At 41.9% G+C, this 27736-nt stretch overlaps 1 protein-coding gene across 2 annotated transcripts in view; it reads left to right on the forward strand.

Annotated features, from left to right (window-relative positions):
• Rapgef5 (Rap guanine nucleotide exchange factor 5) overlaps nt 1-27736 on the forward strand; it is a 253743-nt gene that overhangs the window by 102370 nt on the left and 123637 nt on the right. For both annotated transcript variants that reach the window (XM_041638782.1, XM_041638784.1), the window contains exons 8-9: nt 15741-15814; nt 27408-27533. In XM_041638782.1, the coding sequence (XP_041494716.1) occupies nt 15741-15814; nt 27408-27533 (200 nt within the window). The remainder of the gene's footprint in view (nt 1-15740; nt 15815-27407; nt 27534-27736) is intronic.

Consider the following 27736-nt stretch of genomic DNA (forward strand, 5'->3'; position numbering starts at 1 on the left):
TCCAAGGACATGTGCTCAACCATATTCATAGCAGCATTGTTTGTCATAGCCATAACCTAGAAACAACCACATGCCCCTCAACTGAAGAATGGATAAGGAAAATGTGGTATATTTACACAATGGAGTACTACACAGCAGAAAAAAACAACATCTTGAATTTTGCAGGCAAATGGATAGAACTAGAAAGCATAATTTTGAGTGAGGTAACCCAAACCCAGAAAAACAATTATCATATGTATTCACTTACAAGTGGTTTTTAAACAAAAAGCAAAGAAAACCAGCCCACAAATCACAATCCCGGAGAACCTACACAACAATGAGGACCTTAAGAGAGACTTACATAGATCTAATCTACATGGGAAATAGAAAAATACAAGATCTCCTGAGTAAATTGGGAGAATGGGGACCTTAGCAGAGGGTTGAAGGAGAAGGGAGAGGCAGGGAGGGGAGCAGAGAAAAATGTAGAGCTCAATAAAAATCAATTAAAAAATAGTATCTTCACGAAAATTAAGCAACTACTAACAAGAATGAAGAATGGGGGTAGAGAAGGAGACTTGTGCACAATACTGGTAGAAGATAAATATAGGTAGGATGGAACTCAAAATAGGGATTCTGTCATTAAAAAAGGAAAAATTAAGAATAGAAATACCACAGTATCTATCCATGTCAATATATACCCATAGGGAATCTGAGGCAGCTTATTAAGGTGATACCTGTCCATGTGCTTATCACATCTACGTATCACATGTACTTATCTATCATCTATGGTAGACATCAGCAGATGAATAAGGAAATGTAAGAAAACACATGCACGTGCATACAAATACATGTATGCATATGCACACACACAATTGTTCTTCACCCATAAAGAAGAAGAAAATCACAATATGCTCACTGGTGGAAAAATAGCATGACTGTTATGGAAACAATCTTCCTCTTTTTGACTGGATTTAAATCCCACTCCACAAGACTGAATTCATGCTTTCTACCACCATTAAGTAGTCCAAAGCCCATGGCTCAATAATAGCAGACCATTAGTATTCTGCTAAATAGATGTAGTAATATAATAACCTGCCCCTAAGTTCTACCTTTATACCATAGATCATTACCTCACTCAACCCTCATCAGAGAAGCTTCTTTCTGCAGTGGGTGATGAAAATGCAGAAACTCGCAACTGCTTAGACTACAGAAAACAGGAGGCTGGAATGGCTAGCTCTAAATGGTATCTCTATAGCTTACTCCTACCCTCCAGGATCAGGGATCATTGTGGAGTCCGCAGGGAAATGGGATTTGCTGGCTATGACAGTGCATTTTCACAGATGAATGCAGTGGCTATGACTGTCTGCATACAACTGGCACAAGATCAACAAAAATCCTAGCATGTGTAGTGGAAAGGGCTCTTGAAGTCCTATCCTGTTGCAAGGAGAGGGCCGCTTGTTTGTCCCAGCCGCCAAGAACCGGAATAAAAACAAGAAACTATATTGATTAAAACACTGTTGGGCCCATTAGCTCTAACTTCTTATTGGCTAACTCTTACATCTTCGTTTAAGCCATTTCTATTAAACTGTGTATCGCCACGTGGCAGTGCCTTACCAGCTAAGTTTCGGCAGCATGTCTTACTCTGGTGGCGGATCCATGGCGTCTCTCTGACTCTCCCTCCTTTCTCCCAGCATGCCATTTAATTTTCCCCGCCTATCTAAGTTCTGCCCTATCAACAGTTTCTTTATTCATTAACTAATGAAAGCAACACATCAACAGAAGGACCTCCCACACCATTTCCCCTGCTGAAGAGCTGTTGACAACTGAGGGCTGCTGGGGGACTCTATTTACCTCACTGGTGGATCCCCCAAAAGGCTGCCCGTGTTCTTGTAGACGGCCCTACATCCATGTACACACAGGCAGCACTAAATGGATTCAGTGGGTCTTTTAAGAAGAGCACATAAATTTGGGAGGGAAAGTGATTGTAGGGATAAGGGAAGAATTGAAGAGGAGAAAATGGGGTGGATTTAGTCAAAATATGTTACATGCATGTATAAGAACCTCAAGCACTAAAAATGTTAATAAACAAAAAAGAAAATGCATAAAAGTGGAGATATTCGTGTTGAAGACAGGAATGACAAGTCTTCTTCACATGTAAGGTCTAGACATGAAAATAAAAGGACACTATTTGGGGAAGGGAGGTGATATAAGAGAGGGTAATGGGGATGTGAATATTAGTATGTAAAGTGTGTAAAGTATAATGATGATGATTTTATGCAATTAATATATGCTAATGTAGATTTTTTACTGTAAACCCTTAGTTAATAAGGGTGTTCCATGGAGATGTGACCTGTTTCCTTTCTAGCTTATTGTCTTAAAGGCAGGATTATGTAGCTGTAAAAACAAACCAAAGGACTCCAGCTTGGTCCTGGTTAGCCAGGCATATGACTTAGTGACTTCCAGAGGCTCATTTCCGATTCTGTGAAATGGAACTCATAGCACATGCCCCTGGGCTTGTTGGTAGGGTAAAAGACATGGCATAAAGTACATGGCTTTTGCTGGCCTAGTTAGGCCTCAAAACCATCTTTCTTTTACAAGCTTAGATAAATCTTTGGAACTTAATTCCCAGGAGAAATTATATAGAGTAACCGAGTGCTTTAGGATCCTTTAAAGTGAACGTATCTGGCTGTTTCCTGCACCATGGGACTATAACAGATTGGTCTCCATCTGTCCCCTAGCCAGAACACATCCCGGAAAGCCTCTTCAAAAGGCCCGAATTGTTCTGCCTCTCATGAAAAATATAGAAAAAAAGATATTATAACCAAGGTTGCTTTTTGTTTTTTGTAAAACTTGAATGAAGTACAAGTCATCTTCGCTTTAAAATCAAACTCCCCCCTCCCCCAATATATTTCTGGTGAGCATAGCAAGAAAAGGAGTTACTTGCATGGATCAGGTCCAGATTACCTCTTTGTTGCCTGGGAAAGTGGTGAATATTTATACTCTCTTTCAGGGCCTGATATATAATACTCTTTGTTCTAGTGACATTATCATTTTTTTCTGTTGAATAATTTTCCATTAACTGAACTTATTAAATCTTACTTAAAAGTAAACACTGTTAAAACATCTTATGAAATAAAAGAAAATGAAGTTTGGAGAGTCATAGCAGAGAGACAAAGACCTGAGAAATGAAATAGAAACCTTCAACCTCAGAACCAAGTGAATGAAGCAGCAAGAAAGCTGTCCTTGGAGCTGAAGCCCTGCAGTCAAGTGTGCAGTGTGGAACACAGGCTGGTTATGCTGCAGCTCCAGGGAAGCTGCTCAGCTCTTGGTGCAGCATCCTCACTGCCTCGCATTGTCTTGATGATTCTGGTAGACTTCTGTCTCCCTGCATTAGAAAGCTATAAAAGACTAAGTTCTCATGGCTTTAATTTTTAGAACCTAAACTCTTGGTAGATAACCCAGGTCCACTCTTGTGTGGAGCACTATCCGTACCCCCACTCTTGTGTGGAGCACTATCCGTACCCCCACTCTTGTGTGGAGCACTATCCGTACCCCCACTCTTGTGTGGAGCACTATCCGTACCCCCACTCTTGTGTGGAGCACTATCCGTACCCCCACTCTTGTGTGGAGCACTATCCGTACCCCCACTCTTGTGTGGAGCACTATCCGTACCCCCACTCTTGTGTGGAGCACTATCCGTACCCCCACTCTTGTGTGGAGCACTATCCGTACCCCCACTCTTGTGTGGAGCACTATCCGTACCCCCACTCTTGTGTGGAGCACTATCCGTACCCCCACTCTTGCTTCCTTTATTTTAGCCTCACTCTTATTCATTTTCAACAACTAAGTTTGTAGAACATTTTGACATGGTGACACCTGAGTACTTAAGGTGTCTCCTTCACTGGTTTCCTGTGCCATTCTAGAACTATTTGTCCTCTTCAGGGTTCAGCTTTTTCATCTGTTAGATGAGGATAATCTTTTTTTTTCCATTTTTTTATTGAGAAAAGGAGAAAAAAAACAAGTTTCCACCTCCTCCCAGCCTCCCATTTCCCTCCCCCTCCTCCCACCCTTCTCTCCCTCCTCCCACCCTTCTCCCCCTCCCCCCACTCCTCTCCCCCTCCCTCTCCAGTCCAAAGAGCAGTCAGGGTTCCCTGCCCTGTGGTAAGTCCTAGGTCCTCAGAGATGAGGATAATCTTAAGAGTGCTTGGAAACAGACTGAAGAGAGGACCAGACCTTCCCCTGCCCTAGAACCTCATGGGGATATCAAGAACCCACAAGGCAGCTTGTTAGCCTGGGTATCCCACCCCACACACCTGCCACAGTAGTTTTTCCATAGTTGATGTCATGTTGTATAAAATGGAAGGATTCAGTGTGTGATTGGCAGTGTGGGCCTGAGCCTCACAGGGATAGGAAGAGAAACCCATATTGGTGAATAATCTGCATTGTGATGCAGATTGAACCCACAAGAGCAGAAAAGATCTCTGAGGAAAGAGGCAAAGAGAGGAGAGCCTAGGGCAAGCTTTCAGGAAGAAGGATCTGGAAAGAAGCATTTGAAATGATTAACACTACCATTAGCTGGCAAGCTAGCAAAACGTGGGTGTGTGATCCCTGGTCAGCATTGAATCCAGACTCAAACACCCTGCCATGTGCTGGCACCAGGCCGTAGATACTGCCCCCTAATCTTCAATTTCAACACTAAAATAAACACTGTCACTAATGCAGTCACAATCTGGGACTGCTTTTCTTATTTTTATAGATAAGGAAGGATGTGAGCATTTGGAAGCTGCTGTCGATGTGTTGGCAATATGTGCACATGTTGCTGCAGCCGCTACCCTGCCACTTCACACAGAGCTCCTTGCTGAATGTGCAGGGTGTGCTGTGGAGGGGCTTCCTAAAACAATATTATGAGACCTCTGCAGGATGGTACAAAACAACAGCTGATGGTTTACATAAAGAGGAACCGGGTCCTGCCTGCTGTGGCTGGAAACTCTGCAGTGCTTTCCTGCCTTCTGTATGTCCACAGTCCACAGAACACGTGAAGGACCCCACCTCCATCCATATAATGCTCCCACCTGTGAAAAATACCAGTTCTAATACATTTTGATCTTAACTACTTTTCAAATTTTTTGTTGCATTCTGCCCTCTTTCACTGCAGAGGGCGAGAACTGAAAAGAAATTTATCCCAAGATTAACATGAGTAATACGTGGTATCACTGGCCAGTAAAGCCAGCACCCAGGAAATAGAGGCAACAGGATAACCTGAGCTACAGTCAGACTATTTCAGAAAAACAGAACACCAAGAATGGGCTGATGGCGTGCAGTTTGGCCGGCTCTGTTTCAGAGAAGGTGCCGCATATGTGAAGGAGTCTTAAACTCTGTCAAGTGTTCAGTATATTATCTTTTCTGACTAGTCACAAGCAACTTAAAATGCTGAATTTCTGTCTTCAGGTAAAGTTTTCTTTGACATGTCAGTACTTTAAAAACAAACCACAAACGAACAGCTTTTACAAGAAGTGTGCTGACCATAATACGCTCTTCTTGTATGTTCAGTGCTCCGCACGAGTATAGGTCTCTGCTTTACAAAGTCATTGAGGACATCTTCAATGAGCATCACATTTAAAGAACACTGCTTGTCATCGCAGGATCAGCAGGACAACACAGGAACACTCCTGTGACTGAGAGGCCAGCCTGGCAGGCTCTCCTTGGGGCCACTAGGCAGCACCCAAATCCTGACACAGCAACTTAATATTATTTAGGAATGCCTGGCCTTATCTTGTGCTTATTCCACTAGCTCTTATGACTTGTCTTTCTGGTGGACTGAGTCCAGGCTTCTCCCTCTCTATCTATTCTAGCTATTCTCTCTATTCTCTCTATCTATTCTCTCTATTGTTCTAGCTATTGGCCGTTCAGCTTCTGTTTTGTTTGTTTGTTGTTGTTTGTTTGTTTGTTTGTTTGCTGTTGTTTTTTCAAGACAGGGTTTCTCTGTAGCCTTGGTTCACAGCCTGGAACTAGCTCTTGTACATCAGGCTGGCCTCGAACTCATAGAGATCTGCCCGCCTCTGTCTCCTGAGTGCTGAGTCATTCAGCATTATATTAGACCAATCGTGTGCTTTAGGCAGGTAAGATTACATAATTAAACACATCATTACATAGTTAAACAAATGCAAAACATCTTTACATAGTTAAAACAATATCTCACAATAGCATAGTAAATATTAGACCAGCTGACAAGACTCTGTCTCAAACAAAAATAAATAAAATTTAAAAAACGAAAGGCTACCTGTTATATTTTGGTTTAAGTAATATTAATGGAGTCATTAGGAGAGTTTCCTTAGTATCCATCATGGCAAGTTGTTGGGAGAGAAAATTCGTTCCATGGGACTGGGGAGATGGCTCAGTGGTTTGGTTAAAAACAATGTCTGCTCTTTTGGAGAATACTAGTTGGGTCCCCATCACCCAAATGGTTGCTCACAACTGACTGTATCCAGTTCTAGGGGATGTGACACCTCTTCTTGCCTCCAAAGGCATCAGACATGCATGTGGTATGTATACATATATGTAGGTAAAACAAGGAAGGAAGGAAGGAAGGAAGGAAGGAAGGAAGGAAGGAAGGAACTTGTTCTGGGGACATAGGGCCAGGGTTACCTCACTCAGCACACTATTTTCCTGTTCTTTTGTTTACCCACAAATGTAATGATTTGGTTTTACTGTACAGCTCAATAAAATCCCACTGTATATAGATACATTTTCATTATCCATTCATCAGTTGAAGGACATTTATGTTGTCTTCATTTACTGGATATTTTGAATAAAGCAGCAATGAGTAAGGCTGAGCAAGTAGCTGGAGAGCAGGATATGGAGTCCTTTGGTCATGTGCTCAGGAGTGGTGAACCTGAGTCGTGTCATAGATCTGCTTTTAGTTTCCTGGGGATTTTCCACACCAGTCTCCATCGTTCTTGCTCTAGTTCACAGTCCCACTAACAATGAGTGAAGGGTCCCTTTTTTCGCGTCCTCATGCCAGTGTGGATGGGGAAGATCTCACAAGCCCCTACCTAAGATGAAGAACTGCAGGCAACTAAATAGCTGCAGAGAAAAGAAGAATTGCCTTTCTCTAGCGATGACTCCTGGATGGTTTATCCAAGCCCAGGAGGTCAGCCATAAACACATAAATGCAAGCAGCATTAAATGGACTCTGTGTGTGTGCGTGTGCACGCGCACAGTAATGAAGAGATCAAGGAATTGGAGAAGTTGGGGGACATGTGGGAGGAGATGGAGAGGTTAAGGAAGGCTGAGAGTGATAATAAGCATAGTGCTTAGGCATGGAGTTCTGAAAGAAAAGATAAAAGGAAGAAATACAGCGCTATCAAGGCAGGCCGGTGTAGCCTTGGAAGCTGTCAGCTCTTAGAGCTCTGAGCTCCCTCCTGGCTGGTTTACAAATAGATGCATTTAAACTAAGTACTCTTATGAGAATTAGTGGTAAGTAGTTTGCATATACTGTTAGTTCTTATGTGGTCTCTAACATTCACTATTCAAAGTCCGGATTCTGAGTCTTATACTTGTCTTTTTGTTATACTGAAAGTTATTTTTAAAGACTGGCTCTTGCTTTAGATTCTGTGTGTGTAAAGATAAGGGGATGGTTTGTGTTGGCAGGTGAGGCTTCTAGCCTCCCTGGTCCCAGAAGTGTCATTCCTATGAGCACGTCCTGCTGGAGGGAACTGTCCCAGAATCAATATTTGCATAGAAACTCTCCTCCAACCTACCCTTATTAGATCAGATAAGAGGAAAAATTGAACCCAGAATCTAAACAACTGCCTGCCTCTTCCTCCTCTTGCCACTGATGTCATTGTTAGGAGAGATGAAGAGATAAGAGAGAAGTTGCCTCCTAATATATTTTTGACACTAATGTATATATTGTAGGCTCAGTAGACAGTTCCAATTACATATTTCATATGCATGATTTCCTGGGGTGAACATAAATTTTTGAAAGTCTAGAACAAATAAGTTTTGTTCTCAATGTGAGCCACAGGCGAAATGTACCCTGAGAGTTATTATTATTATTCAGTGTTTTTTTTTTCTTTAAAAAGCAAAGATTACTTAGATACTGGATTAGGACGTTCCCTTTTCTTTACCCTCCACTATAGATGTAGACAGTCTGGCTGCCTTTGCACGAGTCTTGCTCTGTTATTTAAGTGTAGTAACAGACAGTGGATATTGACATCTCTAAAGATGTGAGAGTACGTGTGGTATTGTTGATAAAGACAAATGGCAAGGTGCACTTGAAGCCCAGGCACAATCCTGCCATGAATGAGTGAATGAATGAGTAGGTGAATGTAATATTGCTACTGGGGACAAACTCATCTTTTTTTTTTTTCTTGTATGCTCATCTATTCTTTCTTGATTCTACCTTTTTGTATTAAGAACTCTCTGGAGCTGGGCATGATGGCACACAGCTTTAGTGCCAGCACTCAGGAGGTAGAGGTGGGTAGATCTTTTTGAGTTTGAGGCCAGGGTAGTCTACAAAATGAGTTCCAGGACAGCCAGGGCTACACAGAGAAAACCTGTCTCGAAACACCCTCCGCCTAAAAAAACTATTCCTGTGTGTGTGTTTGTGTTTGTGTCCTCCCTCCCCCCCTCATGTGCGCGTGCGCGCGCGCGCACACACACACACACACTCACACACACACACAAAGAATCAGTATTAGCTCTGTCTGACATAAAAAAATCAGTTCATATGCATTACCCTAATGTTCTGTATCTTAGTTGAGTTAGATGAGTGAAAGAAACACCTAGGCCCCAGAACATGGTTTCAAAAAAGCATGAATTTATTAACTAAAATATTTCAAACTTTTATTTTCTTTATTATTAATCAAAAGTAAAGGTTTGAGGAATGAAAGAAAATAAGTAAATCACAAATTAAATGCCCACAGTCCTCTGTAACAATCTTTCTCAAATGTAGTCAGACTTTCTTTTGTGGGACCACTAGCTCCCCAATAATGACAGGGAGACTTATTATTAATTATGAAAGCTTGGTCTTAGCTTGGGCTTTTTCCCATCTAGTTCTTATAATGTAAATTAACCTGTCTCTGTTAATTTACATCCAGTCACGTGGCGTGGTTACCTCTGTCGTGTACCATGTCTAACTTCTACAGAGTCTCTAGCAAAGTCTTTGTACCTAGATCCCGCATTCTCTTGCCTCTCCCCAGAAATCCCAGCTATCCTCTCCTGCCTGGCTGTTGACCATTCGGCTCTTTACTAAACCAGTCAGAAGGCACTGTAGGCAGAGACACGTCTTTATGGTGTACGCCAGTATTTCACAACTGTCTTCATGTAAAGGAAGCCTCCATTCATGTGTGGTAGTTTGCTCACCAGATGAAACTTCATATGGAAATTCATTTGACTAAGTGGAATTACTGCTTTTGGGGTCTGTTACCTTTTTAAGAGGAGTTGAGGTCATTTTTCTAAATTATTTTTCCTTTCCTGGTCTCTGCTAGTGTTTGTTTTTGTTTTTGTGTCTTTAAATTTCCTCCTAAGTGGCCCACAGGAGCAATAGGAGACCGGTTTTGAATAAGAACGAATGGGAACTTTTGCTGAAAATAGGGGCAAAGCCTCTTTCTACTTCCACTGTTCCCGCCGAGCCTGGGCATGCTCAGCTGGTAGGAGTGATCTTAGTTATCTGGGTAGTTTAATAGGGGAACTACGCTCCCTCCTTTCATGAATAGTTAAAAGATGTAGCTTATTGTAGTCTGTATGTAAGTGGTATAAGTAGAATTGTTCTGAGCTCTTGGCAATGCCTTGGTCATCCCTGCTCGCTTTTACAGGGCATACTGTACACTGAGCTCCAGAGGTGGGCCTCATAGCAAGTATCACACAGCAAGCACAAAAGTCATGCAAAAGCAGAAGCACACAAAATGATAATCTAAAAACCGCTAAGCAGAAAGTGTGATATGTATAAGTCCACCGTGAGAGAGTCCATGGGTGCAGTTAGGGTACAGGGTTGTATCCTTGTCACTTTGAAGGAGAGGGCAGAAGGATGAGGATCATCACTGACAGCCGATGCCCATCACAGACTCAGTTCGTTGTCAGGTGGTCTTATTCTGTCAAAGAGTACAGCCCAAGCCCTCCACCTCTCTCTTTCTCTTTGCTGCCTCCCTGGCCTAAGTTGTCCCATTTCTAAGGAAGGCCACTGTAGCAGTCTCCTGACTGGCTTCTCTGTTTCTTTTTGCTGCTGTGGTAGATTTTATCATCACAAACAAGTTGACAGACATTGAGGACATGTGTACCAAAGGATACAGATTCTGGGCTCAAGTCTAAATGTACTGTGGTCTGTACTGTCTTGAGGCTTGTCATGTATCACTATGCCCTGCAATGAGTGATTAGCTCGGCTTTAAGTCTCATGCCAAATATGATTATTCTGAGAAGCACATCACCCATGTCCTCCTGGCTTGCGTGATCCCCACAGAGAGTCTGATGCATTTTCATAGTTGTATTTGTATGACTTTTCATCTTACTTTAGTTAAAAGATTCTACTGCTGTCTTAGGTTTTTTTTTTTTTATTGCTGTGAAAAAATACCATGATCATGCAACTTTTTAAAGGAAAGTATTTAATTGGATGACTCGCTCACAGTTTCAGAGTTCAGTCCATTATCATCATGGCAGGGAGCATGACGGCATGCAGGCAGACATGGTGCTGGAGCAATAGCTGAAAGTTCGACATCTTTCAGGGCAACAGGAAGTTGACTGACTGACACACTGAGGGAAGCATGAGCAAAAGAGGCCTCAAGGCCCACCCCCATAGTGACACACTTCCTCTAACAAGGCCATGCCTCCTAATTGTGCCACTTTCTTTGGGGGCCATTTTCTTCCAAACCACCACATTCTACTCTCTGGCCCTCAAAGGTAAAATGTGTTTAGTCCAACTTCAAAAGTTCCCGTAGTCTATCACAGTCTCTATGTTTAAAAGTCCAAAGTTGAAAGTCTCTTCTGAGATTCATGCAATCTCTTTTTTTTTCTTTTCTTTTTTTTAAAAATTTATTTATTTATTAAAGAGTTCTGTCTCTTCCCCGCCACCGCCTCCCATTTCCCTCCCCCTCCCCCAATCAAGTCCCGCTCCCTCCTCAGCCTGAAGAGCAATCAGGGTTCCCTGCCCTGTGGAAAGTCCAAGGAACCCCCACCTCTATCCAGTTCTAGTAAGATGAGCATCCAAACTGCCTAGGCTCCTACAAAGCCAGTATGTGCAGTAGGATCAGAAACCCATTGCCATTGTTCTTGAGTTCTCAGTAGTCCTCATTGTCTACTATGTTCAGCGAGTCCGGTTTTATCCCAGGCTTTTTCAGACCCAGGCCAGCTGGCCTTGGTGAGTTCCCAATAGAACATCCCCATTTTCTCAGTGTGTGGGTGCACCCCTTGTGGTCCTGAGTTCCTTGCTAGTGCTCTCTCTCCTTCTGCTCCTGATTTGGACCTTGAGATTTCTGTCCGGTGCTCCAATGTGGGTCTCTGTCTCTGTCTCCTTTCATTGCCTGATGAAGGTTAATATTCAGGAGGATGCCTATATGTTTTTCTTTGGGTTCTCCTTATTTAGCTTCTCTAGAATCACTAACTATAGGCTCAATGTCCTTTGTTTATGGCTAGAAACCAAATATGAGTGAGTACATCCCATGCTCCTCTTTTTGGGTCTGGCTTACCTCACTCAGGATAGTGTTTTCTATTTCCATCTATTTGCATGCAAAATTCAAGAAGTCCTTGTTTTTTACTGCTGAGTAGTACTCTAATGTGTATATATTCCATACTTTCTTCATCCATTCTTCTATTGAAGGGCATCTAGGTTGTTTCCAGGTTCTGGTTATTACAAACAATGCTGCTATGAACATAGTAGAGCATATATTTTTGTTGTATGATAAGGCCTCTCTTGGGTATATTCCCAAGAGTGGTATTGCTGGGTCCAGGGGTAGGTTGATCCCAAATTTCCTGAGAAACCGCCACACTGCTTTCCAAAGTGGTTGCACAAGTTTCATTCCGACCAGCAATGGATGAGTGTACCCCTTTCTCCACAACCTCTCCAGCAAAGGCTATCCTTGGTATTTTTTATTTTAGCCATTCTGACAGGTGTAAGATGGTATCTTAAAGTTGTCTTGATTTGCATTTCCCTGATCTCTAAGGAAGTTGAGCATGACCTTAAGTGTCTTTTGGCCATTTGGACTTCTTCTGTTGAGAATTCTTTGTTCAGCTCTGTGCCCCATTTTATAATTGGGTTGATTAGCCTTTTACGGTCTAGTTTCTTGAGATCTTTATATATTTTGGAGATCAGACCTTTGGCAATTGCGGGGTTGGTGAAGGTCTTCTCCCAGTCAGTGGGTTGCCTTTGTGTCTTAGCAACAGTGTCCTTTGCTTTACAGAAGCATCTCAGTCTCAGGAGGTCCCATTTATTCAATGAGGTCCTTAATGTCTGTGCTACTGGGGTTATACGTAGGAAGTGGTCTCCTGTGCCCATGTGTTGTAGAGTACTTCCCACTTTCTCTTCTATCAGGTTCAGTGTGTTCGGACTGATATTGCGGTCTTTAATCCATTTGGACTTGAGTTTTGTGCATGGTGACAGATATGGATCTATTTTCATTCTTCTACAGGTTGATATCCAGTTTTGCCAGCATGATTTGTTGAAGATGCTCTTTTTTCAATTGTATACTTTTAGCTCCTTTATTGAAAATCAGGTGTTCATAGGTTTGTGGGTTAATATCAGGGTCTTCTATTCAATTCCATTGGTCGACTTCTCTGTTTTTATGCCAATACCAAGCTGTTTTCAATACTGTACCTCTGTAGTAGAGTTTGAAGTCAGGGATGGTAATGCCTCCAGATAATCCTTTATTGTATAAGATTGTTTTGGCTATCCTGGGTTTTTTGTTTTTCCATATAAAGTTGATTATTGTCTTCTCCAGATCTGAGAAGAATTTTGATGGGATTTTGATGGGGATTGCATTGAATCTATAGATTGCTTTGGTAAAATTGCCTTCATGCAATCTCTTAAATGTAATCCCCTATAAAATGAAAATCAAAGCAAAACACATTTCCAACATGTAATGGCATAGGATATACATTACCATGATTATAGAACATAGGGAGGGGAGCATTGTGAGGAAATACTGGACCAAAGCAAGACTGAAAACCAGCTGGGCAAACTCCAAACTCTGCATCTCTGTGTCTGATGTCCAAACACTCTTCAGATCTCCAATTCTGTTAGATTTGACTATTACACACTTCTTTCTCTTTGGCTGGTTCCACTCCCTGTTAGCAGCTTTCCTCTGCAGATATCTCATGACTCTGGCATCTCCAGTGCCTTGGTTCTCTAAGGCAAGTCAGGCTTCAACTTCACTGCTTCATGCACTGACCTCTCTACTAAGCCTCCATTCAGGGATATCTCTGATACATGCTTGGCCTCAGTGGCTTTATACCATAGCTCCTTTCTTCTATCCTTAACTCTAAAGCCAGAACCACATGGCCAAAACTGTGCAGTTCTGCTGTTTACTGGGACTGGAACATGCCTCCCCCCTCCACTTGTTCAATTACCTCTTCACCAGCATTGTTGTTTACTGCCTAAAGTTGGCTGCCCAGAAACTCGCTGTGTAGACCAGGCTACCTCAGACTCAGAGATCCACCAGCGTCTGTCTTCCCAATGCAAGGATTAATGGTGTGCCCTGCCACACTGGGTTCTAAGCTTTTCTTCAGTTCCTTTTTACACATTGGAAACTTAACTAAACTTAACTGGGTGAGACTTTGCCCTGAGGTCATTCATTATTCACTTTATCTGTTTATCTCCTTGAGCAACATTCCACTTTCTGGTTACCTTTTTCTCCTCAAATGTTTTTCCTTGCTCACCTTGTTCCTTTAATTTTAAATCTTCATTAGAGTTGCCACTAATATCCACACAACAGAATCTATATGAGGCTGTTTTGAGATTTTTTTTTTCTGCCAACCAAATTAATCCAATTAGCCCCATGCAGACTCTCTGGACAAGGGCAAAAGACAGCCACTTCTTTACCAAAATATCACAAAAGCAATCTCTAGGCGACATGCTAAAATTCTTCTCCTCTGAAACCTCCTGAGTGTGCACCCCCATAGTTCAAATAATTCTCAGCACCACTGTCTTCCATGTTCCTACTAGTATGGCCCATTAAGCAATGCTTAAAGCATTCCACTGCTTTTCTAACTCAAAGTACCAAAGTCTAAATTCCTCCAAACAAACACATGGTCAGGCCCATCACAACAATACCCCAGTCTCTGGTACCAACTTTGTCTTAGTCAGGGTTTTTATTGCTGTGAAGAGACACCCTGACCATGGCAGCTCTTACAAAGAGAACATCTAATTGGGGTGGGTCACTTACAGTTTCAGAGTTCCCACTATCATCATGATGTGGCCCGCAGGCAGAAGTGTTACTGGGATGGCACACTTTCTCAAACAAGGCCACTTTTCTAATAGTGCCATTCCCTTTATCCTGTTGACGTGTGTGTGTGTGTGTGTGTGTGTGTGTGTGTGTGTGTGTGTACATGTGGGGGGGGGGGGTTGGCAGGAGTTGCTTATGAGATGGTGTTCATGTGGAAATCAGAAAAAAACCTGCAGGACCCACACTCCCTTCCTCGGGTGGCAGGAGACTTTATATAGTTCCAGCCCTCACTTCATCCTACACTATTCTTGTAGCTGTCACTGACTGTGAAGCCAGGTAATATGTATACTTCATGGGGTGTATCTGTCTTGTTTGTGAGCAGAACGCCAATGCCAGGTCCAGAGCGGGCACTCAGCGCACACTTGTTATTAGTTGTACAACAAAGTTGTCCACACTGAAAAGTTGCGCAGTCGTCAAACTTGGATCAGGGTTTCATATGTTATATTTTTTATTGAGTGTCTGTGTGAGAGTAGAGATTCCACAGAAGCTGGAGAGTGGGAGGAATCCTGTTGGCAGTGAGCAGACATCTAAGATAAGGAATGCACAGGCCAAGCGTGGCACTTGTATTTATGTTTTTGAGACTGAATACTTAGCAGTTGCTGGAACCAGCTCCTCGTGGGGGAGGTTGTTGTAGCAGTGAGGAAAGGGCTGTAAAATGCTTGACAGGGAGGTCCAGAGGAAAGGACGAGGTGGACACAGGATTCTAGAATTTGGAATTTTGTGGTGGCAATGCACCCGGTAAGTAAGCCGTAAAGTATCGTTTCCTTTGTAATAAGACATTTATCGAGCCATCCAGAGCACAACTTGCGCACACACGCATGTGTGCAGAGTTATACTCCCAGTTACTTAGGAAGTTGAGGTAGGGGGATCCACTCAAGGCTTACCTTGATACCTCAGTAAGATGCAACTTAAAAATAAAAATAAAAAGAGTGAACGACCTGTGAACACAGCTCAGCAGTAGAATGTGAAGCCCCTGGTTCAGTCCTTCATTAAAAAATAATAATTTAACGACTCTTCTAATTGAAAATGAACAGACACCCTTACTGTACCTGGAGTTCCTCTGGTAAAGCACAGTACTGAAAGGATGATGTCAGGACGTGAAGGGATGGTGAGAAGAACTGGAATTAACCTTCCACTGGCGTTGGTTTAGTAGATGAGGTAATGTGCATGACAGACACCGTGTGACAGGTAGCCTTCCATGCGAATAGCAAACGGTACTGCTGTGTTTTCATTTTATAAGTCCATGTTTCCCTGACAAGTTGTTGTCTGGAAAAAATTACCCGAGACATTTTCTTATGATGCCATATATGTGTGTCTTTATTTTTAAAGCTGTTGAAGAAGATGACGGAAGCACCGCCAAGCACGTAACTGTGACAGAGGCTAACGATGCTCCCGATCCTCAGGTATGATGCGGTCTGCCGTAGTATGCATCTTTCTCTGCTGTGGGTGGTTAGGTCACGAATGAGGCAGATTTGCCTTATGTGTACTGTTATTACTCATTTTCATAGGAATAAACTGCTTAGTTTTGACATAAAGGCATTTCCAAAGAAAGACCCTAAATGGTTCATACAGAACTCCCCCTGTATCTGGGATGTTACTCTCTGTAATTTTAATTACTCACTGTCCAAAATTATTGAATAGAAAGGTCCCTCAAGTAAGCAATTCACATGTTTTAAATTGTGTGTCACTCTGAGCAGTGTAGCTCCATCCTACCCAGCATGCAAACTTTTTCTTTATTCAAAGTATCAATACTGTGTGCACTTCCTTCCCTTAGTTACTAGAGAGCTATTATCAGCTCAGCATCCTGGGTATTGCAGGGCTTCTTCAATTCGCCCTTCCAGGGTAGGCTGGTAAATCACAACGCCTACGTCACTCATCTCATCTCTTACCTGTTCTGTCATCTTGCGTCATCACAAAAAGGGTGACTATGTTACATTTTGAAAAAGAAAAAGACCATATTCATATAACATTTCCTATAGTATATTGAGTTAGTTGTTGTCTCTTGTTATTACTTAGTGTTGTTAATCTCTTGCAATCCTTAATATATAAGCAGAAATGAATCATACATATATAAAAATAGGGAGTTCAGTATTTATAGTTTTAGGACTCACTGGGGATCTTGGGTTGTGTCTTCTTCGGATAAATGGTGACTACTGCATAATGATTGATAGAGGAATACACTTCTTTCTCTCTTCTCTCTCCCTCCCTTCCCTCTACGTGTCTATAGGTTGATAGGTAGAGAGGAAAATAGGTAGGTAAGTAGGTAGATAGGTAGATAGATAGATAGATAGATAGATAGATAGATAGATGATAGATTCCACTTCTTAAAAAAAGCAAAGAAGTAGAAGAAGTTGGTCCTTATGACTGACCATCTCTTCAAGCTGGTAGAAGAGAAGGAACTTGCAGACAATGCCTCAGCTGCCAGAGACCCTGTGCTGTTGATCACTAATAGCGAAATCACAAATGGACAAGATTTTGAATTGTATACCTCAGTATCAACAACCATTCACTTTCTATTAAAATGAAATATTTGAGGACTCAGTGTGGTTATCCTACTGCCGTTTGCTTTGAAGGTCCCAAATCTATTGATTGTCCTTGGAACAATCACTTTAACTTTTGTCAGTCAAGACTGTAGAGGTTGTAATATTTTAATAAATTTATATTGTTATAATATGAGTGATGCTGTAGTTGAGTTTATATTGAAGTTATACTTCAGGCTTCAAGCATGCAGGAGTTCCCCAACTCTGCATTCAGAGATTTATTGGATCATTCATCCATTAGTGTAGTGTTTCCAAATGTAAGCTACTGTAGTTTTGTTTGTTTTCAACTTATCCTATGGGCAAAAAATCTGTTTGAATGCAACTTTATTTCTCAAAAGGATACATAAATTGTGACTTTATTCAACAGTAGCATCACCACACAGCTGTGAATTATGAGTGGTGTATGTCCAGGGGGATTTCAGAAAGAAGGAGGTTATGACCCTAATGTATCTGATAAAGCTTTTTGCTGCCTGCTCTATCAGTGTGTGTGTAGAGACCCATCCATCTGCATGTGTGTGAATCTCCTATCTTCACTGTAGAGTATATTTAAAGCAAATTGACATTTCTCTTCCTTCTTCCCAGTGCATGATAAAATATATACTGTGTAGAGGACTGTCCCACAGCTGTTGAAAACTTTGGGCATATGAAGGAGGAAGATCCACCTATTCCCAGGAGGTGTGGTGTTGTTCTCTGTAGGTTTTATACCTATCCCTTTGCAAATGTTGACATCTTTCTTCTATTAACAGTGTCTCTTTCTTCCTGAGAGACTCCGTTTCTGTGCTGCACTGTATGGCTAAAGTGAAGAGCTTGTTTATACTTGGTTCTGTACGCAAGCCCTTCTTCCTTAGCTGTTGCCTTTAGTGAGCTCCTTAGCTGTTCTAAAATCTGTAAATTTTTGTAGGGTAGACTTTGTGCCATGCAAAACCTAGTATGCATGGAGTGTGCGTGTGTGTGTGTGCGCGTGCACACCTGCACACACATGGAGGCCAGAGAGAAGGCCTTTCACTGAACCTGGAGCTAGGCTGGGGTCCAGCAAACCCCAGCCATGTTCCCTATCCATGCCCTGCAGTGCTGGGGTCATAGGTATGCACATGGCCACACCCGGCTTTTCACGGGAACACTGGGCACTTGGCCTCCAAGCCTCATGCTTGTGCAACAAATGCTCTTACTGCAGAGCCATCTCCTGGGCCCAGAAGAAGTGCATTTTAGTGATAAGGTAATGCAGTCATTGTTTTCAGATGTGAAAGCTGTGTTTTCCACCTTTGTCACAGAAAATATTGCTTATTTGTCCTCTGTATGTCCTTTGCATTTTTCATGTTTCATTTTCTGCCCCAAGGAAGTGGACCCACATTTTATGACTCCACTTTTCACTGGCATCTGTAACATTTCTCGGGCTGAAAGCCATGCGGACTTGAATTATGCAGTACAGAGAATTTTCTTTTTCTAAGAGAGACCTTGAAATAGGCTTTAAATAACTCTTCTGACAGTTACACATTAATCCTTCTCTTTTTCTGACTTAACAGTGTTAGGTAAACTGTTCATAATTAATTTCACATAGGTAAATTAAACAGACCACGAATATGAAAGTCTAGATCAAGTTATCTTGCCTCTTTTGTTCATGACAAAAATCCCTAAAATATATTAATAAATTCATGGATATCTTGAATTAAATTACTAAATTACAGAGCCATGGAAGGGTTCCCCTCCCCCAGAGAACATCTGGTTTCATGTTGTATTTTCAGGACAACTGTCCCATAAACCTTAGAGGATTTGTGATATCTCTGGGCTCAAAGCCCTCCAGGGAATAAAGTGCCGTCCATAAACTTCTCTGAAAGCTTTCCGCAAGGTTGTTATATATAAGTAGTGCTGTAAAATTATCTAATGAAAATATTAGTACCACAAAATTAAATGGAAACTGGAAAATCAAGACAGTAATATTCCATCTTTAATTAGAAAACATGAAATAAGTATAAAAGTTAAATTAATCTGAAACATACTTTTTAAAGTAACATTTATTATTTAAACTGCAGACGTTGGATTCATGCATTGATATATCTGGTTCAGATAAAACCCTTATTTTAAGAAGGCAAAACCAACAACAACAACAATGTCTGTATTTAAGATTCTCATCATGACATGAAGAATTTCTCGAAAATTTGTGGTTCTGTAGAAACCAAGAATATAGCCAGTGCCCCTCCGCTCATCTGTCTGCTGCTGCTGCTGGACGCAGTTGTCTACAAGAGCTCTGTGTGGGACTCAGTGTCTGAGTGAGTCCTTGTAGATCCTGCCCAGTGTGCCAGCACTCCCTGCTGGGACACAGCCCTGCCAGCCTCATGCACACATTCCCTCTGACACTCGCCACACTGGCAGCCAGAGAGAAGGGGAGACAGGCAGGAAGAGGAAAGGAGAGAAAGAACAGAAGGATTCCTCTGCCACACAGTATTACCAGGGAGTCTTCTGAGGTTTTGTGGGATGGCAGCATCTCCTCTGCAGCAGGGGATAGTGAACACTGAGGGTGCCATGGAGCAGAAATAAGTCTCAGGTGCGAGCATAGAATTCTCTAGATAGCAGAAATTTACCATTTTAAGAATACAGTCTTTAACGGGTTGGAAAGATGGCATTCACTGCTCTTCCAAAGGCCCTGAGTTCAGTTCCCAGAAAGCACATGGTGGCTCACAACTGTCTGATACTGTCTTCTGGTTTGCAGACGTACATACAGACAAAGTACCCATATGCATTAAATAAATAAGTAAATAAATCTAAAAGAATACAATCTTTAAAGAATGTTCAGTATTTACAAATATAAATAACCTACCCCCCCCCACACACAATTTCCTTGTCCTCTTGTCATAAAGGAGGGTACTTAATACAATTTACTCCTTTATACCGTACCTTTTACTGATTAAAAACACAACTTCATGATTTGTCCATATTTGGCATATTATAGGGCCCATTAAAATTCTGACAAACAAGAAATATACCCTCAGGAGGATGGCTAGGATGGTATTTAAAAGTAAAAATCAAATGGACCCTCAGTGATGCTCTAGATCAATGGTTCTCAACATATAGATATTTATATTACATATCAGATATTTACATTACAGTGCAAAACAGTAGCAAAACTACAGTTATGAAGTAGCAACAGAAATAATTGTATGATTCAGGGTCACCACATGAAGTACTGGATGAAAGGGTGGCAGCATTAGGACCTAACACATCACTAGATTTTACAGTTCGGTTTCCTTTCAGGCCAGGAGATGACAACCACAGCCCCTGCCTGTGCCTGTATTCAAATGTTACTGGACATAGCTTATTCATCTGCTTACCCAACACTGCTTGCTGATCCAAGGCTTCGCCTGAAGAGCCAAGTAGTTGCACACATACCCGAGACTTACTGTCTGGCCTGATATGAAAATTTTGCAAATACTTGCCACTTAGATGTCCGCTCTGTGCCTTTGTCTCTCATATCACCAGCATCTTCTCCCCAGTTCTTATTCTTAGTCAGTAACTTCTGGGGAAGAGAGACCTTCAGCAAAGAATCTTTGCGAGTACCACAATCAGACTCTGCCAGCCTGCCTGCATGTTGCCTCCTGTTCCAGTAGTTGGCACATTGATATTTAAATTTCTGTCTAGGGGTAGATCCTTATCTACTTTCCATACTCAAGGGCATTAATCTTGAAAATGTGTTCGCTCACATTCTCTCTCTCTTCCCCTCAGCCTTCCTCTCCCTCTCATGTGATCAAATTTCCCTGTGTAGAACATGATTTCTAACACAGATAAATATGCTGAAGTTCCCCTCATCTCAGCTCCATCGAGCCAGCAGAACTCCTGTTCTCATCATTCCTCAGCAGGGCCCAGTCTGTCACAGTATCCATGGGATTCTCTGTTGGCTACATATTAGTGAAACTGTCTCCTAACTGCCTCAGAGGAGATTTCTCTTCTCAAAATCACACATTACCTTTGTCAATCTGATAGTTATTTGGAAACATTGTATCTGATACTCCAGCAGCAGACTGGTAGATTCCCCCTTCAGCAATAGACTGGTAGATCCCACCCTCGGCAGCAGACTGGTAGATCCCCCCAGCAGCAGACTGGTAGATCCCCCCCCCAGCAGGACTGCTAGATACCCCCGGTAGCAGATTGATAGATCCCCCCGGCAGCAACTGGTAGATGCCCGCCCCCCCCCCCCCAGCAGGACTGCTAGATACCCCCGGCAGCAGACTGATAGATCCCCCCCGGCAGCAAACTGGTCAATCCTACCCCCAGCAGCAGACTGTAGATCCCCCCAGCAGAAGACTCATAGATCTGACCCCTAGCAGCAGACTGGTAGATTCCCAAACCCCCAGCAGCAGACTGATCTATCCCCCTAGCAGCAGACTGGTAGATCCTACCCCCAGCAGCATGCTGGGTAGGCTTCCAGCCTCCTACACACACACACACACACACACACACACACACACACACACACACGATGAAACCTTTTGGTCCACCAGATTTCCCCTGAAGCTGCTCACTCTTGCTGTCTCCTTTCTGATTCCCTGTATCCTCCCACTTTGAAACACTGAAGTCAGCTCTTTAATTTATAGCCCTGCATTCCGACAACCAAAGCAATACTGTCTATGCTCTGGATGGCCCAGGCATCCTGTCCGCACCCTCCTACAGAGGCCAAGCCCCCCCCCCCCCCCCCCCGTGGGGCTTTGAGTAGGCATCTTCCTTCCATACTCTCCCAGTATTTACAAACTCTGGAGAAACTCCCAAATAACATCTGCTGCCACTGCCTTGGAAGTGCATCTAGATGGCCCTCAAATCTGTCGGTCCTCCACTGCCTCAGAGGGGTGAAAACCAGTCCCCTTCACTTTTCTAGCTCCTACTGCTGCGTCCCCCCCGCTGGACACAGCAGTCCTCTACACTGTGCACATGTATGTGATAATTGTCTGCTGAAGCCATTCCAAGAATTTTATCTTGTCCAGAACAAGAATCCAAGTTCTTTATAGGCAAAACATTGTCTATTTTAATATTATTATATTTTAATAATATTCATTGTCTTAGAGAACAGTTAATAACAAATTAATGTGCAGCATAATTTTATAGCATACCTGATGGCATTAGCTTATATCTTGACAAAGAAGCATAATTTTAAGAAGTAACATAGTTCATTTTTATGAAGACTAATTATTATAACTCTCACTATTAAACTAAAATTATATTCTGTTAATTCTGTATATTTGTTTTTCTTTTAATTAAATGCAGTATTGTCCTGTTGATATAAAATTCCATGTGTTCAATGCCCAACTTGACTCCTTCAAATTCAAAGAACCTGATTCTTCATTTTATTGCCGTGAGGATTTTTATAATTATTTTATTTCACTTTAAAATTTGAATTGAACATATTTATTGTTGGCAATACAAAGTATATACAGCAGGTAATACTAATATTAGGCAAAGCTATACCACTAAACTAAATCTCCAGGATAGCATAAATTTATTTTAATTGAGACACACACATAATAGATGCATATCATGTAATATTTAAGTATATGTATACATCCTATAAGTTGAAATCAGGATAAACATATTTAAATATTTTTATTTATTAATAACAGAGACTTTAAAATGGCATTGCTCAACTATGTTCATAGCAGCAATTTTTGTCATAGCCAAACCCTGAAAACAACCTAAATGCCACTCGATCAAAGAATGGATAAGGAAAATGTGGTGCATTTACACAATGGAGTACTACACAGCAGAGAAAAATAATGACATCTTGAATTTTGCAGGCAAAATGGATGGAGCTAGAAAACATCATTTTGAACAAGGTAACCCAGACCCAGAAAGATAATTATCACATGTACTCACTCATAAGTGGTTTTTAAACATAAAGCAAAGAAAACCAGCCTACACACCACAATCCCAGAGAACCTACACAACAATGAGGACCGTAACAGAGACATACATAGATGTAATCTACATGAGAAGTAGAAAAAGACAAGACCTCCTGAGTAAATTGGGAGCATGGGGACCTTAAGAGAGGGTTGAAGGGGAGGGGAGAGGTGGGGTGAGAGCAGAGAAAAATGTAGAGCTCAATAAAAATCAATTAAAAATACATTATCCTTGCTTTGGGAAAAATATACTGACTAGTGTCACCTCACGGGGCTACATTTTCAAAAATTTTTTTTTTATTGCAAACAGTTTTTTTTGTGCACTCAATTCTGATTCTTGTGCTCTCTAACTCCCACCACCTCCTCTAAGATCCTCCTCCGCCTCCCCTCCCATCTGAATTCACATCCTTTCTGTCTCTCCTTTAAAAGTTAGACAAATGGGCAGACAGTAGTGGCTCATGCCTTTAGTCCCGGCTCTCAGGAAACAGAGGCAGGTGGATCTCTGTGAGTTTGAGACCAGTCTAGCACAAAACAACTTCTAGGACAGCCAGAGAAACTCTGTCTCAGAAAACAAAACAAAAAAATCAAACAGTCATCTAAAAATAGTAATAAAATAAGATAAAGCAAAACCAAGCAAACCAGAATAGAAACAAACAGAAGAAAAAGCCCAAGGAACATATAGATAGATGCAAACACACACACACAGTCCTGTACAGAAGATTCCCACAAAACATAGATACAAAGACACACATGGTCCTGTACATAAGAATCCCATAGAACATAGATACAAAGACACACACGGTCCTGTACACAAGAATCCCATAGAACATAGATACAAAGACACACACGGTCTTGTACACAAGATTCCCATAGAACATATAGATAGATACAAAGGCACACACGGTCCTGTACACAAGATTCTCGTAGAACATATAGATAGATGCAAAGACACACACGGTCGGGTACACAAGATTCCCACAGAACATAGATACAAAGACACACACGGTCCTGTACACAAGATTCTCATATGATGTGGGAGTGTCATATATCAATCTGTTGATTTCATTGGTTAAGCAATAAAGAAACTGCTTGGCTGGCCCTCATAGGTTAAAACATAGGTGGGAGGAGTAAACAGAACAGAATGCTGGGAGGAAGAGGAAGTGAGCTCAGACTCGACAGCTCTCCTCTCGGGAGCAGACGCCTCAGAAGAGATGTCATGCTCTCCTCTCCCTGATAGACACGATAGCTCTGCTCTCTGAAGCACATGCGATGAAGCTCTGACCCAGGATGGACGTAGGCTAGAATCTTCCTGGTAAGCGCACCTCGTGGTGCTACATAGATTATAAGAAATGGGTTAAGAGGTTGAAACTAATGAGCCAAGCAGTGTTTAAATGAATACAGTTTGTGTGTTGTTATTTCGGGCATAAGCTAGCCAGGAGGCCGGGGTGCTGGGGACGCAGCCCCGCCGCTCCTTATTACTACACTCATAGAACATATAGATAGATGCAAAGACACACACGGTCCTGTACACAAGATTCCCGCAGAACATAAGACAGACACAAAGACACACACGGTCCTGTACACAAGATTCCCGTAGAACATATAGATAGATGCAAAGACACACACGGTCCTGTACACAAGATTCCCACAGAACATAGATACAAAGACACACACGGTCCTGTACAGAAGATTCTCGTAGAACATAGATACAAAGACACACACGGTCCTGTACACAAGATTCCCATAGAACATATATACAAAGACACACACAGTCCTGTACACAAGATTCCCATAGAACATAGTTACAAAGACACACACGGTCCTGTACACAAGATTCCCATAGAACATATAGATAGATGCAAAGACACACACGGTCCTGTACACAAGATTCCCACAGAACATAGATACAAAGACACACATGGTCCTGTACACAAGATTCCCATAGAACATATAGATAGTTACAAAGGTACACAGGGTCCTGTACACAAGATTCCCATAGAACATAGATACAAAGACACACACGGTCCTGTACACAAGAATCCCATAGAACATAGATACAAAGACACACACGGTCGGGTACACAAGATTTCCATAGAACATAGATACAAAGACACACACGGTCCTGTACAAAAGATTCTCGTAGAACATATAGATAGATGCAAAGACACACATGGTCCTGTACACAAGATTCCCGTAGAACATATAGATAGATACAAAGACACACACAGTCCTGTACACAAGATTCCAAAAAAGTGAGAGCCATAATTCATGAGCAAAGGACCTGTGATGTTTCTTTAAAAATGTCTGTCTAAACATTGTAAGACAAAGGACCTGCAAAGATATTGTTGAGTTATTTTTGTGTTGACCATCTGCTTCTGGGCATGAGACCTGCCCTTAAGAGTAGTTTGTATCTCCCATAAGAGTCCACTGAAAAGAACTAATTCTTCATTTGCAAGTGATTATCAAGTGGAGATAGCTTCTGGGGCAGCGATGGGGTCTTGTGTCAGTTTCTGTCTTCTGAAATCCCATCCGGTGCAGCCCCATGCTGGCCCTGTGCGTGCTGCTACAGTCTCTGCCTTCGTCGGTCCTGCTGGGTTTACAAAGCCTTATTTCCTTGCTGTCCTCCATCCTTTGGTTTTACAGTCTTTCTGCCTTTTCTTCCACAGAGTTCCCTGAGCTCTGAGGAGGAGAGATTTGATACAGACATTTAGTACTATAAGCTTCTTATATAGCCTGGAAGGAGACTACGTAGTTAGACCCTGCTCCTCTCCGACCTGTTTTGTCCGATCAGGATGATATTCTCTTTCTTGGCCCTTTAGCATGCCAGGCACACCAAGCCTCAGGGTCCTTGTTCTTCTGCTTAGAACACACTTCTTTGGGAATTGACATCATCTTTTCCTTGATCCTTATAGGTTGTTGTTCAAGTGTCATCTTCTTAGAAAACCTCCTGATTCTGTGGTGACCTCTAAGCATGAGGGGTGACCCCTCATGCTTTCCTGTCATTTACCACCTAGTATTTCTTCTTTTTTTATGTTACAGACGCTTCTTCCTCCAATGAATGTACGCTCCAGGGACTTGAGAGACTTCAGGGAGTTTAAATCTATAACTTTAGGATTTATTGTGGGTAGTTATCTAGTAAAGTTTATTGAATGAATGTATAAGATAAAATAGACAACCAGAGATATGGATCTGGAGGATATTAAATGATGTTGCAATAAAATTATGTTTACTACTAGAAAGATTGTGTTATTGGATAAGAGATAGCCCTTGTTTACGTTGCTTTAAAAGGCATTGCTATGCTCATGGACTGGTAGGAAATAACTTCAAGAGTTATCTGTGCGGTGTGGGACTTCCCAGCCGCTGGGCTGGCCACCATGTACAGGATGTCTTAAGATAAACTGAGGCCCTTATCCAAGGAAACTTAGGAAAGAAACTAAAAATATCACTTGTGAGGAATGTTATGAGTTTAAACCTCATGCTGGGAGAGTTCTGCTTGCTGCCCTCTAGGGGTCCATGATGGCTACTTGGAGAATCTCTTTTCTTCAGAGCCCTTGGAATGAAGTTGTAGTTGTTGCTTTGCGTGTGTTTTTATTTCTGTGACGCCATTTGATAGAATGGGTGCTTTCACAGAGCTATTACACAGAGAAACCCTGTGTCGAGTGTTGGGGGTGGTGGGGGGCAGGGGGCAGCGAGCATGAAACTTGAGTGCTCTTGCAAGCTCTGTCCCATATTTGGTCTCATTACGGAGTGTATTTAAATCCCGTAGGTTATTTTGGGTAAATAGAGATTCAGTGGTTTTCACTGATTCTGCCAATCTAAATTCAGGTTTCTTTATTAGATCATGCCTTGGTATGTTTGTGTGAACCATTTAGGAAAGAATTTGAGTAGAAATAGTTTATAATCTCTGCGTTAGAATGACCTTTTTTCTGTTCCAAGCTCCTAGATTTACCTCCTTCCTATTATCACTCCTTAAGCCCCTCACTTAAGAATACATGACGCTTGGTGGGCTGTTTCCAAATGCCCAGGAGTACTGACATTGTTTAACTCACAACCTTATAGTAATTTTCCAGTTGTGGAAAAAAAAAAGTTTATCCCATAATCTTCTTGCCAACTGTGTTTGTCCATGGAATGGTCTGCTCACGCTGAAGAACTGGGAGCTGTAGACTGTTATTTTTAGGACTCTGTATCACTTCACCCTTTTTGCCAGAATGGTTCCTGGCTAACTTTCCCATGAATTTTTAACCTTTTGCTGGGCTTTGCTTATGTAACAGGAAACAGGCTGTCAGGAACAAACAAATACCAGCCTATCAGGCACACACGTAGTAGCAAATGATGTGGTTTGCCCTTCCAGCTCTTAAAGTAGACTGATACACGCACTCGATTTGAAGTCTCTGGCGTGGTATCTCTACATTAAGATAGCACAGATTTAACTTTGGAAAGGCAAAATCTTCTACAAAGGCCATGATTTGATTCAGGTCACAGGGAAAATGCACTTCATATAAAGTGAACTTTGTGTTGGTGTCATGTCCTGGGACTGTGGATTTAAGTATATCTTCGCTTTTTCTCCAACTCTAAAGGCTGGAGTGATGTGCAAGCTTCAAGAGAGAGATGATATCGGGCGTATCGAGCTGGTCCAGAGGCTGGCCAGAGAAAACTGCCAGTTTCTACAGACCGACAGAAAAGAGCCAGAGAAGTCTGAGCAGGTAAGCCCCTTTCCTCTTGGCAATGTGTATTAGAATGGGTGGGAAAATGGTTGTATATATGAAGGCAAAAATCTTGTATTTGGAATTGTTTAGGTTTTTACCTCTGCACACAGCCTTCTCAGTAAAGATGGTAGATGCTCTGAACTCTTCAGCTAGTGGTTTTGGAACCGGTTTTAAGAGAACTCTTCTCAGAAGTAAGCCAT

The sequence above is a fragment of the Microtus oregoni genome, unplaced genomic scaffold (assembly GCF_018167655.1).
Source record: "Microtus oregoni isolate MIOR12 unplaced genomic scaffold, Mior012 000056F_ref0000123, whole genome shotgun sequence".
In the NCBI taxonomy this organism is placed as follows: domain Eukaryota; kingdom Metazoa; phylum Chordata; class Mammalia; order Rodentia; family Cricetidae; genus Microtus; species Microtus oregoni.